At 42.4% G+C, this 14,998-nt stretch overlaps 1 protein-coding gene across 4 annotated transcripts in view; it reads left to right on the forward strand.

Moving 5' to 3' along the window:
* Positions 1-14,998, forward strand: part of FANK1 (fibronectin type III and ankyrin repeat domains 1) — a 113,788-nt gene that overhangs the window by 85,770 nt on the left and 13,020 nt on the right. For 3 of the 4 annotated variants that reach the window (XM_073685051.1, XM_073685050.1, XM_073685053.1), the window contains exons 6-10: positions 745-810; positions 8,270-8,435; positions 10,362-10,505; positions 12,242-12,319; positions 12,413-12,457. In XM_073685051.1, coding sequence (XP_073541152.1) covers positions 745-810; positions 8,270-8,435; positions 10,362-10,505; positions 12,242-12,319; positions 12,413-12,457 — 499 coding nt within the window. Of the gene's footprint in view, positions 1-744; positions 811-8,269; positions 8,436-10,361; positions 10,506-12,241; positions 12,320-12,412; positions 12,458-12,549; positions 12,758-14,998 lie in introns of those variants that run through there. The other variant, XM_073685052.1, reaches the window with a different exon arrangement.

Consider the following 14,998-nt stretch of genomic DNA (forward strand, 5'->3'; position numbering starts at 1 on the left):
GCACTGCTGACCCATCTGCGTGCTCGCACTGCTGACCCATCTGCGTGCTCGCACTGCTGACCCATCTGCGTGCTCGCACTGCTGACCCATCTGCGTGCTCGCACTGCTGACCCATCTGCCTCCTCGCACTGCTGACCCATCTGCCTCCTCACACTGCTGACCCATCTGCCTCCTCGCACTGCTGACCCATCTGCCTCCTCGCCCTGACGGCCCATCTGCCTCCTCGCCCTGACGGCCCATCTGCCTCCTCGCCCTGACGGCCCATCTGCCTCCTCGCCCTGACGGCCCATCTGCCTCCTCGCCCTGACGGCCCATCTGCCTCCTCGCCCTGACGGCCCATCTGCCTCCTCGCCCTGACGACCCATCTGCCTCCTCGCCCTGACGACCCATCTGCCTCCTCGCCCTGACGACCCATCTGCCTCCTCGCCCTGACGACCCATCTGCGCGCTCGCACTGACGACCCATCTGCCTCCTCGCACTGACGACCCATCTGCCTCCTCGCACTGACGACCCATCTACATCCTCGCATTGATAACTGCACCCTCGCACCACTCCCTTTCAGTTTCTGCATTTGCTAATAATTATGGAATCTGGATGTTGGAGCAGGAGCCGAGTCTCAAGACCACCCGGCATGGGACACCTTTGCACAACTCATTCCCTTGGCATAATGGATGAGGCAAAATACATAGAATACCTGTATAGTATGCCATCCTGTATATAAGCGGTGTTCTGTTCTGCTTCTAGGATTGTGCAGTTACTCATTGATCACGGTGCTGACATCAACCAGGAAAACGGGAGTGGAAAGAACAGGTAGGTCCAAAAATATTACCAGTATCAACACAAAACAGAAAAAGTTGCCCAATGGTGCAAACGTATCAAGACTGGTCCAGAAACAAGTTCTGGTAGCGGAGATTCCCTCCACCAACTCTCTTGCAGTATAGTCCAAATGTTTGTACGCAAATGATGGGAGATATGGAATGACGACATAACCTTCCCCGCCGTCTTCCCCGGGTTGTCATGTTGGAGGGTGCATCGATTTAAAGTAAAGGTCCAGATTTCAACATAATTTTTTTGCAAATAGGTCCAATACTTTAATTTCTTTATATATATGCAACCCACCTGCATAGACTTATAGTTAAAAATGGACATGTTAATGAATGCTATTTTAATATTACAAGGGTTGTCCAGCAATAAATAATCAATTACCTATTCATAGGATAGGTGTCACGGGTGTATCAGGTTTGACAGACAGTTATTCTGGATCCGGCAGTAGAAGGTCGCTGCGCTTGGCTTTGCAGACATCTTCTTGATCCTTTCATCTCTGTAGTGTAGTTATATCCTTTTCTCGCTGGGACCCAGCAATGTTTTCCATCTTCTGCTGCTAATTGACACACCCTTGCTTGGTAGTTAAAAACCCTCAGTCGCTAGTGATAGAACTATTTTCTCCTGCTCAGGCCTGGAGTGCTAGCAGTCAGCTAGTTTCTTCTTGGAGCTTCTTGGTGGTGGATTGTTGTCTTCTTCTATCTGGTCTTCTCAAGCTAAGTCTATCACCTTGTCTGTTTTTCCTTGTTTTGTCTTTAGATGCAGTGGGGCTGACTAATGCTCACCCCTTCCCCTACCTACCTAGGGCCTAGCTCTAGGGACAGTAGGGTTTAGGTATCCTGCTCGGCGATAGGTGCGGAACATATTTTTGGACAGTAGGAGAGTCAGGGTGTTGTAAGATCTGCCTAGGGTTCTCTACTCTCCCTTTCCCTAGTTGTTGGGCTTCCCCCCCCCCCTTTTCCCATCGTCATACACTTGGTCCTCCCCTTACCTAGCGTGACAATAGGTCATCTATATGAGTTCGGAGGGGTGCAACACTCAGCACCACCACCTTTCAGATGAAATCTTCTCATGAAAGCTGGCCATACACATTAGACTTATTTCGGCCGAACCAAATGATGGTCAGGAGTGATATCGATCAGGCATGTCTGATTTTGGACATGCCTGATCAACATCACTTAGAACAATCTTTTAGCCGACAGTCATTTAATTTGTACGGCCGGCTTTAGCGGCCAGATGTTAGCAATGTATCATCAAGCCTCATACATTGCTTAATGGCCATGTTGACATGGTGAGAGCCCCAGGAACAAAAAAAAAAAGCCCCCACAAAACCATGCCAAATTATAGGAGAACAGCGGTATTTACAGCAGGTAAAAAAAAATTACATTTTTATAGCAAGTGACAGGTCCCTTTCTGGTTTATAATTGTTTCTTTACCAAAACTGAACTAATGGTTTTATTGAGGCAATATAGTAAAAAAATAAAAAAAAATACAATAAAGGTAAATGAAAAGAAAAGATAAAGCACGGAGGATTCTTCTACTGAAGCTCCAGACACTTCTGAGAAAATAATTATACAGCAATGTAATTGTAGATTTTTGCAGCAGATGGAATGTGAGAGTCGTAACAATCAGCGTAATTTGCTTGCAGGAAGCAGAATATGTCTTCTTTAAATAACCTATGTATCGTACAATAATTCAGCACATTTCCCTAAATAGATCATTACACACAATCTTACAGTAAACAGCAGATTTAATTACTTATGGTGTTTGTTGCGGAATATTATTACACCCAGAGAGTATTCCTATTATATGTAATGGAGAAAATGGAGAAGAGCCATCAGGAGAGTTTTACCGTAATGTGACCGACCGTCTTCTGTAGAAGTGACGGAATAAAAATGGTTTCATCCCAAAACTTAAAAATTGGTAAGGTACATCAATCATCAAAACCACTAACGGCCGGCAAATTTAAATTATTCTATGACAATGGCACCTGTCAGGGGTGGGAAATATTAGGCCGAAAGGGAAGCATCAGTTGTTGAAGTTGATGTGTTGGAAGCTGGAAAAATGGGCAAGTGGAAGTTTCTCAACGATGGTCCAAATGGTGATGTCTAGATGAATGGGTCTAGACCTCTCCGAACAGCAGATCTTGTAGGTGGTTAGTTCCCACCAAAGATGGCCCAAGGAGAGCCAACCGGTGACCCCGTGACCGTTTCACGGGTGCTCATCGCTCATTGATGTGTCTAAGGAGTGAACATTAACCTGTCTAGCCCAATCGCCCAGAAGAGATTCTGTAGGACAAATTGATGATAAAAGTAGTGATAGAAAGGTGGCAGATCATAAAGAGCATATCGGCTTGCTGCATATGAGGGGCTACATATCTGTGGAGTTGTCTGAGTACCCTTGCTGACCCGTCTTCTGCCGAATGCTCCTACAGTAGACATGAGCATCAGAACTGGACCATGGAGCAATGGAAGAAGGTGGCCTGGGCTTATAAATTGTTTTCTTTTACAGCCACTTAAAAGATGGCAGCACCAGGACATGATTTGGCAGACCCTTTCCCATGGACATGTCATGGTTACTGTTTCCAGTATTTGGTAGTAAAACCTTAAGGCCGGGTTCACACGGAGTATTTCATGGTGCGTATACAATGCCTGACCACGGGACTCTCGACTCAAACTTACCACCTTGTAGACACCTCTAAGTTCAAGTCAGGAGTCTTGCGTCCAATCTGGGTTTGGCAGTCTGTATACAGGCCGTCAAATACACCATGTGAACCTGGTCTAACAGAGAGAAAGTATAATGGGAACTTTGGTGCCTTTGGTTTGGGCCCATGTGTGTTTTTTTCCACACACTGATGCAGAATACTGACACTGGTTAATGTGGCCGAAAGACGAGGCACTAAGTTGCCTTGTTTCCATCAGGACACGTTCAGCATTTATTGTTGTGTTTTTTCTTTTGCAAAGTCTGCAAAACTAAGCAGAGATATCTTTGCTAAGAGTAATTTTTTTCCTCATTTTTTTTTTCCTATAGCACAGTATGCTCTAGAGGTGGCATTTTTATAGTATATTCAGCACATAGACCTAAAAATAATGTTTAGTCCTCTAGTGGATAATGTTTTTAGAGCCCCATATACATGTACAGACGCACGTCCAGGCTGTTTTCATATAGTACTTCCAGTCCGCTCCAGAAGGCCACATTTCACATGAATTGTAGCGGCGGCCTTGCAGGCAGCGATGTTGTTACCCCCTCTGAGCTCCTGCTTAGCTTGTTTAGCCCACCCACTACACCTCCCCAGCACCGTCTTGAGACTCCAGTCTCAAGGTGCTGGAATGCCAAACTCCTTCAGTACATGTGAGTACATAAAACTTTGTAATACTGTATATCATTTTGCTTACCTGTATTTCCTATTTCCCCGAATGTAAATGTTTAAGAAGTGGCTCAGTCACCCAAAAATATCTCCTTTTGGGGAACGAGGGGGGGATGTAGCTGCAGTTACTGTTTTTAGAAAACAATATGATGTGGCAGTTAGGGTCGGGGTGGGGAGGGGGGAGAATATATGCCATGGAAAATCACACAATACACATGGATAGAATATGTACATTAAAGAAAATGGCTGAGGCAAGGAAAAGGAACCAAACGTGCAGTTTTCCTGCAAAATACAGTTGTTTCAATGTTCCAGATCAGAAAACAAATTTAAATATTAGACAAAGATAACACAAGTAAACACGAAGTGCCATTTTTAAATGAAGGTCTTTATTATTAAGAGAGAAAGAAATCCAAACCTACAGGGCCCTGTGTGAAAAAATGATTGCCCCCTAAACCTAATAACTGGTTGGGCCACCATTAGTAGCAACAACTGCAATCAAGCGTTTGCGATAACTGGCAATGAGTCTTTTACATCGCTCTGGAGGAATTTTTGCCCACTCATCTTTGTAAAATTGTTGTAATTCAGCCACATTGGAAGGTTTCCGAGCATGAACTGCCTTTTTAAGGTCATGCCACAGCATCTGAATCGGATTAAGGTCTGGACTTTGACTAGGCCACTCCAGAGTCTTAATTTTGTTTTTCTTAAGCCATTCAGAGGTGGACTTGCTAGTGTGTTTTGGATCATTGTCCTGCTGCATAACCCAAGTGCGCTTCAGCTTGAGGTCACGAGCAGATGGCCGGACATTCTCCTTCAGGATTTTTGGTAGACAGCAGAATTCATGGTTCCATTTACCACAGCAAGTCTTCCAGGCCCTGAAGCAGCAAAACAACCCCAGACCATCACACTACCACCACCATATTTTACTGTTGGTATGGTGTTCCTTTTCTGAAATGCTGTGTTACTTCTACTCCAGATGTAATGGGACATACATCTTGTAAAAAGATCAACTTTTGTCTCTTCAGTCCGCAGAGTATTCTCCCAAAAGTCTTGGCATTCATCAAGATTTTTTTCTGGCAAAACTGAGATGAGCCTTTATGTTCTTTTTGCTTAGCAGTGGTTTAAGTCTTGGAACTCTGCAATGCATGCCGTTTTTGCTCAGTCTCTTTCTTATGGTGGAGTCATGAACACTGACCTTAACTGAGGCAAGTGAGGTCTGCAGTATTTTGGATGTTGTTGTGGGGTCTTTTGTGACCTCTTGGATGAGTCGTCGCTGCGCTCTTGGGGTAATTTTGGTTGGCCGGCCCCTCCTGGGAAGGTTCACCACTGTTCCATGTTTTCGCCATTTGTGGATAATGACTCTCACTGTGGATCGCTGGCGTCCCAAAGCTTTAGAAATGGCGTTATAACTAGTGATGAGCGAATATGTTCGGTTAACCCTTTCGCCGAGTATACTCGGCCGAGCACCGAGTATATATAGAATGCTCGGGCTTTAAGTTTTCGTCGCGCCGTGAAAATGGTTTGCAACTGTTTGACAGATTTAATACATGTGAGGAATGCTGGAAAAACAGGCATTCTTCACATGTATTAAATCTGTCAAACAGTCGCAAATCATGTTCACGGAGCGACGAAAATTTAAAGCCCGGGCATTCTATAAATACTCGGTGCTTGGCCGAGTATACTTGGCGAAAGGGTTAACCGAACATACTCGCTCATCACTAGTTATAACCTTTTCCAGATTGATAGATCTCAATTACTTTGTTTCTCATTTGTTTCTGAATTTCTTTGGATCGCAGCATGATGTCTAGCTTTTGAGGATCTTTTGGTTTACTTCACTTTGTCAGGCAGGCCCTATTTAAGTGATTTCTTGATTGAGAACAGGTGTGGCAGTAATCAGGCCTGTGTGTGGCTAGGGAAATTGAACTCAGCTTCCCTAAGATGTGATAAACCACAATTAAATTTATGTTTTAAGGGGAGGCACTTTTTCACACAGGGCCCTGAAGGTTTGGATTTCTTTTCCCCTTTTAATAATAAAGATTTTCATTTAAAAACTGCATTTTGTGTTTACCTGTGTTATCTTTGTCTAATATTTAAATTTGTTTTGTGATGTGAAACATTTAAGTGTGACAAACGTGCAAAAGAATAAGAAATCAGGAAGGGGGCAAACACTTTTTCACACAACTGTACCTGGCTGCTCTTTATCTAATACACATCTACAGCTGCTGTTGCAGTGTTTTTTTCTGGACTTATTGGAACATGCACATTAATGCCAACTCCAGTGCCTGTTATATAATGTCCATGTGCTGCGGTTCACCTGTCTGAATAAATCTGTAGAGGGAGCGCTGGTCCAGAACACTGTGAACCAAGCCGAGCGCGCAGAAGAGTCCCGCTAGCAATGTGCGTTTAGCTCCCATTAATGGCCGGTCTGTCTTCAGTGATTATTCCCCATCAGGTGTTTTATAAACAAGTGACAGAGAAGGTGGCCAAAAAAAGGAACGCTCGGCTCTCTCTCCTCTTCATGCTCTGTCAAAGTCGATGCAAACCTGTTATTTTATTCACCAGTCACCAGGAAACTAATGTTCATGTTTGTTTTTTTTGTCTTATTAAAACCCTTCATCTTTCTGGCAGATGAATCTTTTTTTTTTTTTTGCCTTTTTCCGCTCTGTGACCACTACATTAATGTGATGCAAAAAAAGAACACAGCAGAAAAGGCACCAAAATAAAAAAAAGGCACAAAAGTAAAAGAACCTTACACGAAGAGCCTCCATAGGTTTATATTGGTTTTAGAAAATCGCTCTCTTCAGCGCAGTTTATTTAAGAAAACAAACTGCTTTACTCACCCTCTTCCCGGTCCAGTGATGAGTTTCCGCCACTGCTCCTGGTGTCTGTTATTGTCTGCAGCGCTGATGTCACATCAACAACTCTGCAGCCAATCAATGAGCTTAGCGGCTCTGAGCAGCTTGTGCCAGCTGATTGGGCACAGCTGCTGAAATCACTTATTGACTATAACATACATCGAGAGCAGCAGTGGGGACTCTGCGCTGGACCTGGGGAGGGCGAGTAAAGTCACAGTTTGTTTTTTTTCTAAAGCAAACTGCGGCCAGCAGAAAGGGTTTTTCTGAAAATTAAAAAAGTACTTTATATGTGGATCAGTGAAAGGAGGAAGGCCTATGACTTACCTGCTTACTGCATGCTGTTTTAATATTAAAGGGGTTGTCCACGAACATAAAAAGCTGTTTCACTGATATGAAAATATATTTTAGTAAAACTTACTCATATAGTTTAAACGGTCACTGTCGTTTCAGCAGACGTTGCATAGATCAATAGTTCAAGGAAAATCTCTCAACTTATGAGCCACTTCTTCCCCCCCAACCCCGCACCCTGAACTGAGCATTCACTCTGAAAAATTGCTAAAAAACCATTTTGCCAAAACAAGACAGCAACCTCTTGATGTCTGTGGAGAGGGGAGGAAGAAGAGTGAGAGAGAGAGGCACAGACTGTGCTGCTGATTTCTTGTAAGAGTTTATCATTCCCCAGAGCTGGATTCACATCTACACTGCTCAGTACTGCTGGATGATGTCCTAGTCAAAGTTTCATCACAGTTTGGTCCGAGTTTTATCAATTTTTCTCATGCGTTCATACGTGGAAAAAAGAAAAACATTTGTCCACCTCCCCCTTTTTAATAGTTTGCGAAAATCTTACCGCACTCGGATGTCATCCAAATGCTATCCGATTTTTTTTTACTCACCTATAGACTTGCATTGTCGATTTTGATAAAAATTGGACATGTTTATGCGATTTTATGGAACTAGAGCTATTCAGGGGATTTAAAGCTGTAATCACTATAAAAGATATACCGTATATGAAGACATTAATCAGCACAGAATGATGGCCCTATTTAAACAAAATGGTGCTCGTGTGGACATTCACTTTCCGTGTCTGCAATGTCCTCTCTGAATTCATGAACCATTTAGAAGCTGGAATTCTTTAGTGCTCTTCATCCTTGTCTACATGAAATGCCTCCAGCCTTTGTGCAGGGACCTGTCCTCTGTCTTATCCATGCACTTCTGCTCTGTTTTGCAGTGTAATGCTGGCTTGTTTTGCTGGACACCTGGATATTGTGAAGTATTTAAGAGAACAAGGAGCATCTTGGGAGAGCCGGGATAAGGGTGGATGTACCGCCATGCACTGGGCCGTAGACGGAGGCAGTCTGAAACTCATTGAATGGATGATTGAGGATGGCTGTGAGGTACAGAAAGAACTTTTTTAACTTTTTTTTTATTCTTGTATTATAATTTACCATTTCAGTAATAACATATTCCTTAGTAGTTTGTTTGTGTTGCCTTTTCCTCTGAAATGTCATGGAGATTCCCTTAAAAAGGGGAGACCTCCTGAAAATCACCTTGTACAGTACAGTTATCTCCCCATACTATATGCTTTACAGGGAAGAGTCTTATAATTTGTGAGAAGTCTTAGGCTATGTTTACACTGAGTTTTATTAAAAAAGTATGTTTTCAAGCAGAAACCACTTTAGGAACCTCTCTTTTGGGGGAAGGTTTTGGAGGCATTTTGGAAGAGGTTTTTTTCCCTGAAGGTTTTTTTGCATTCTTTTGACTGGACCGTGCCTAATTTTGAGAGGTTTTCTTCAGGATCATCTTGCACTTCTTTTTTTTAAAACCTATTCGGGGAAAAAATAAATCTCCAAAAACTTCACATGTGAACAGCACAAAGTGGATTTCCCATAGAAATGAATTGAAAGAGTTTTCCAAGAGTTTTTGGAAGTGGTGTCTGTGGAGGATTTTGGAGTGTTTTTCAGTTCCAAAAACTCCCGAAAAAAAAAAACCAGAAACTTACCCTGCCAGACAGACAGTGCTCCCTAGAAAACAAGTATGCAAATATGCTCTTCTCCAGAAGGAAGAATAACTGTCTCCTGTTGAAAGTAGGTTCATTTTAATAAACCTTGCAACATGGCTGGAGGCGGCTGTCGGTTTCTGGAAGGAGAAACAGTATCCCAACACCGACCTTTCAGACCTCTCACCCAGCCAATAAGTGCACTGCTCTGTACTGATGAGGGAGGACAGCCCTAAAACAGCTGTCTATAGAGGAGTGTGACTTTCTTTGAGACAAGGCTGGTTTGGCTAATATCCTTTGTCATGTTAGAAGGCTCATTAAAAGGTCAGACATTTACTTACAGGGTATCCACTTCCACTTGGGAGCAACTTTGTTTTTGCTCTGTACTGATGAGAGGTGAGAATTTTGAAACAGCTGTCGACAAATGAGTGTGCCTTCTTTTTAGAGGAGACTGGTTTAGCTAGTCATGTTGGAAGGCTCATTAAAAGTTCAGACATTTACATATAGGGTAGAAACCGCCACTTGGTGGCAGCTTTGCTTTTGCTTTGTACTGATGAGTGGTTAGAGTCCAGAAACAGCTGTCTATAGATGAGTGTGTCTTCCATTCAGAGGAGACTGGTTTGGCTAATATCCTTAGTCATGTTGGAAGACTCATTACAAGGTCAGACATTTACTTATAGGATAGCCACCACCACTTGGGGGGAGCTTTGTTTTTGCTCTGTACTGCTGAGGGGTGAAAACCCAGAAACAGTGGTCTGCAGATATGTGTGTTTTTCTTTTTGCAGGAGTCATTTTTAGCTATAGTCCTTAGTCATATTAGAAGGCTCATTAAAAGATCGACATTGACTTACAGTGTAGTTACTTTTATAAGGTGGTAGCTTTCTTTCCTATTAGAGAAGAGTTAATTTGCAGGTGGTAAGAGGAGACGCTCAGCTCGAGACATGGAGCTGCTAAGTGGTGATACATGGTTGTAGACACTGGTAAAGTAAAGTTGTCTGTATTTGGGGTTTGATTGGTTCCTGAATACTAACATGTATCCAGGTAGGCTCATTTATTCCCAGATAACACGAAGGCCTCATGCACAGACACCAAAACATTTGGTGGTGGTGGGAATTTCTCCATTACACAGCATCCAAAGGAGCCTGCCATAAGGAATCAGACAAAAAAACCTTTGCATGTCTCCTTATAAATCCAGTGGCATTCGGGGGATCCCATCTAGGTGTTCTATTATGGCACATTTATTACATAAGACCCAGTCTACATTCTTTGACCTGCAATGTGTAGATCTTTCTGGATCGTGAATCACTTGATTGATTTCCTTTAGGTTGATGTGAAAGATTCCTGTTCACATTGGACTCCACTGATGCGAGTCTCAGCGGTAACCGGAAGTGCAGATGTCGCTCGTCTTTTAATTGCCGCCGGTGCAAATGTCAATGTAAAGGACAAGGATGGGAAGACCCCCCTGATGGTATGGACTGAGCTGTCATTTCACAATGTGGGAAGGTTGTGAGATGGTAAAAAAAAGACAGGCACACATTATTTCACTTTTTCACCCCTTTTGCCAGATGGCTAGTTCTGATCGAATAAAGTCAATTAAGGGGGAAAACACACAGAATGGTATATACAGTAATAGTATACTGCCCGGTACTGATAGCGATAAAGCCGCTAAGATCCAGGGATGGAATAGACGGTGACATTTAATTATATGTTATTATCATTACATTATATACATGTCTGACGTCAATGTTATCTGTGCAGAACCCAGAACATGAATGGCCCTGACATCTCCCTGACATTCTGTGCAGCCGGGGATGATAGACGAGGGTCAAGGAAGGGAGAGGGGATGACGACGTGTGTGTGTGTATATATCTCTAGTGTATGTGTGTGTGTATATATATATATATATCCACATATCCACACACGCACAGAGTACTCAGCAATAAATGAGTACACCCCCTTTGAAAAATATGATTGTAATAAAAAAAAGATAAATATATACATACCCACTCCTAGATTTATTACATTTCATTTTCTCGCTTCTTCTCTTTCTTTCCTGTTCTTTTTCTCTTTCTTTTTTCTTCTTTTTTTTTCCTTTCTTATTCTTCTTCATCTCTCTTGATTTTTATTTTTGATCCTCAGTTGCTCTTTTTTCCGTCTTTTTTTCATATACTTGCAGGTTTTATTACTGTCCAATTAAAGATCTTGCATTTTATCTGACCTGTCTTTCCTGTTTTCCTTTGCTCTTTTTTCTCTGTTTTTCTCCTCTCCTCTTTCTTTCCTCTCAATCACTCTTGTTTCGCTTTATCTTTCTTTTCCTTACATCTCTCTCACTTCCTCATTTTCTTTCTCTTCTTTTTCTTTCTCTCGCTTACGGTAATTTCACCCCACTCTTTTCTTTTTCCTATGTTTTGTGGCTCTTTTTTTCCCCTCTTCCTCTCCTTTACTTTGTGTATTCTCTTCTTTTTTTTTTTTTTTACCTCCCTTGCGATCTTTTTTCTTTCTCTCAACCTCTGTCTTCTCTCGTTCTGTTCAGCTTTTTACTCTTTTCTCAATCACTCTAGTTTTTTTTCCCTTTTCCATTCTTATTTATCTTATCCTCATTCTTTTCTTTCTCTTTTTCACCATTTCTCTTTTTATTTTTTTCCTTATATCTCTCACTTTCTTTTCTTTTTCCCTCTTTTTTTTCGCTCACTCACCCCACTTTTTTTTTTCTTTTTCCACTTTTTATTGCCCTTTTTCCCCTCTCTTCCTCTCCTTTACTCTGTGTATTCTCTTTTTTTACCTCCCTCTCTATCTTTTTGTAATCCTCTCGGCCTCTGTCTTTCTTCAGTTTTATACTCTTTTCTCAATCACTCTAGTTATTTTCCATTCTTCTCTTTTCCTCTCCCTTTTCTTTCTCTTGTTCACCATTTTTCTTTTTCAACCCTTCCCTTTTTTTCCCCACACTCTATCGCCTTATTTTCTTCTCTTTCTCTCGTGTTGTTTTTTTTTCTTTTTCTCCCTCTACCTTGTAATAGAGTATCATTAGGGCACCCTTAAATTACTTACCATTATTATTATTGTTTTCATCAGTATTTTGTGTTACCCCCTGGGACTGTCGGCTCCCGCGGTTTGTTGTCGGCGTTTGCAGTATTTGCCCGTCACTGCGGGACATGTACGGTCTCTCCAGAATTCATTTTTCCCACATTGTGCAATTTTCTTTAGGTTGCAACATTAAATAACCATGAACGCTTGGTCCGTTTACTAATAGAAAAAGGCGCAGACTGCAGCATCACAAATGAGGTATTAAAAAGCGCTGGAAGAAATTGTATTCTGCGCGGCAGTTATCAGACTGAAAGGTTAAGATAAGGTTCCCTCTCTCTTTTTTTCCCGCAGTACGGAATAGGCATCTCAGAAATGGCTAAAGCTTTCAACAGACAGGTAAGGAGATGATGGTTTGTGCTGTAGAATATCTCAAATGTAGAATAGACGATTTCTTCACCCCCCCTCCCGTCCTTTCATCTTCCTGACAGAATATGCTGGTGATATTAGAGGACATGAAGAAGGAGATTCTTTAAGAGACGCTCCGCATCTACGTCTAACCCGCCTTTGATTATACTGACAGCTGAAACGTGGAGCCCTCTGCGATGACAATACATTAAAGAGCAGCGCTTGTATAGGGATACCCGCACCCTGCCGCTTCCCTTCATATCCCTTTTTGTATTAAAAAATAACAAAGTATCATCGAGTATATTTTTATAGTTGAAAAGTTGCAATCACCCGGCATAATGATCCAGAATTTCCCAGGTTTCGTGTGGATCCAGGATAACATCTCATATCACAGTCCAGTAAAAACTTATATAGTGCATGTCACTGGCATTTAAAAGGGTTATTCCCAGCCTATCCAAAGAATAGGCGATAACTTGCGGATCGGCGAAGATCCAACCATTGGGCCACCCCCCATGATCCTTAAAACTACCCCACTGAAATGAAGTGGGGGCTACGCATGCGCACCATCGGTCCATTCATTCTCTGTGGGATTGGCGGAAATAGTCCAGTACAATAGTCTGCTGTCTCCAACATCCCATAGAGAGCGGTGGCGCGTTTCAGAGCCCTGTCCTTACGATTGGTAAGAATCCCAATGGTTGGACGCATGCACAGCATCGGTCCTTTCATTCTCTGTGGGATTGCTGGAGATAGTCCAGTACAATAATCTGCTGTCTCCGACGTCCCATAGAGAGTAAAAGGAGCAGTGGCGCATTTCAGAGCCGTGTCCTTACGATTAGTAAGAATCCTAATGTTTGGATGCATGCGCACCATCGGTCCATTCATTCTCTGTGGGATTGCTAGAGATAGTCCAGTACAATAATCTGCTGTCTCCGACGTCCCATAGAGAGTAAAAGGAGCAGTGGCGCGTTTCAGAGCAGTGTCCTTGAGATCGGTAAGAGTCCCAGTGGTTGGACGCATGCGCACGATCGGTCCATGCATTCTCTATGGGATTGCCGGACATAGTCCTGCTGTCTCTGACAGTCCCATACAGAATAAAAAGAGCGGTGGCGCATTTCAGAGCCCTGTCCTTGAGATCCGTAAGAGTCCCAATGGTAGAACCCCCACTAATCTGCAAGTTATCACCTATTGTTTGGATAGGTAATAATTTTATATTTTGTGAATAGCCTTTTAAGTACTCAACCCTTAAACCTGGACTAGGCACAAAGTGTGGGGCAGATTTATTAAAACTGACATTACAGATTACAGTCTAAAATACAATAATTGTTGGAATAAATTATGTAGATTTTTCCTGAATTGTTTCTTTTGTGGCCATGTTCAAAAATAGCCGATACACTGTGAATTTTCTAACCCAATTTGCTGACAGAGGAGGTTCAGTAACCGCAAAGTGAATGCAGTTTTAAAGGGGTTTTGCCCATTCGGCATTCTGCACCCCATCAGCGTGCTGGTAGGAAAAATGAATAGAAACTGACTGTACTCACCATCCCCTGGTCCAGATCTGCGTCTCCGCTGCTGCTTTGCACATCAACAGTGCTGCACCTAATCACTGAGCTCAGCAGCTGTACCGTGTAGACAGCACTTGCCGCTGAGCTCAGTGATTGGCTGCAGTGCTTTGACGCAATGTCACTAACGCAACGGGTAAACAATCACCGAAGCAGCGTCTTGGATGCAGCGCTGGCCCTGGGAAAGCGGAGTATGAGCTGCCTCTATTACTTTTTATTCAGGCACGCAGGTGGCACGCAGAATGCTAAAAGTGGAAAAGCCCTTTAACAACTCTCAGCATGTCAATTTTTCTCAAATTTTCACAGGGTGGTCCTCTTTTTGCCTCTGGACGAAATCTGTCAAAAATAAACCCCCCCAAAAAATCTGCTAAACAAATTCTCTTACGTCGCACGTGGACATACCCTAAAAGAAATTGCTGCTGATTCACACACTGCTTCTGTCGGGCACTTGTAGAATTTTGACCATGTAATTCTTCCTTATAATAAATGACAAATTTCTTTTTAACAATTGGGTCTATTTTCTGACCAGAAATACGTTTTTTAAATTTCCTATTTTATTATTATTTTCAATAGTCGCAAAATACAGAAACAAAAAAGAAAAATTATTATTTAATTTCTTATATGCGATAGATGCCATGTAATATCACATCTGTCCTGTAGTGGCCGCTGCTGGAGAAATTTATGGCTGCGCAGATCTGCAGCGATCAGTGATCATATGAAAAAATATATGGGTACTTAATATTAAAGAAAGAAAAAAACACTCAGGATGATGCAAAATGATAAAATAAGTAATATTCTCCTTAGAGATTTCCCCCTGTCATCCCCATCCAACACTTCGTAACCTCCCCGGCAGTCTCCATACTTCCTTTTTCATCTGGGCAGACGTTTTACTGGAGCAGCTCAATACTGGTCACAATGGAAACCAATATGTAATCAGTGCAGCAAGTGAATGGCTGCAGCGGTAACTTATCTG

The sequence above is a fragment of the Phyllobates terribilis genome, unplaced genomic scaffold (genome assembly GCF_046119375.1).
Source record: "Phyllobates terribilis strain yellow unplaced genomic scaffold, ASM4611937v1 Scaffold_5__5_contigs__length_657084704, whole genome shotgun sequence".
Taxonomy (NCBI): domain Eukaryota; kingdom Metazoa; phylum Chordata; class Amphibia; order Anura; family Dendrobatidae; genus Phyllobates; species Phyllobates terribilis.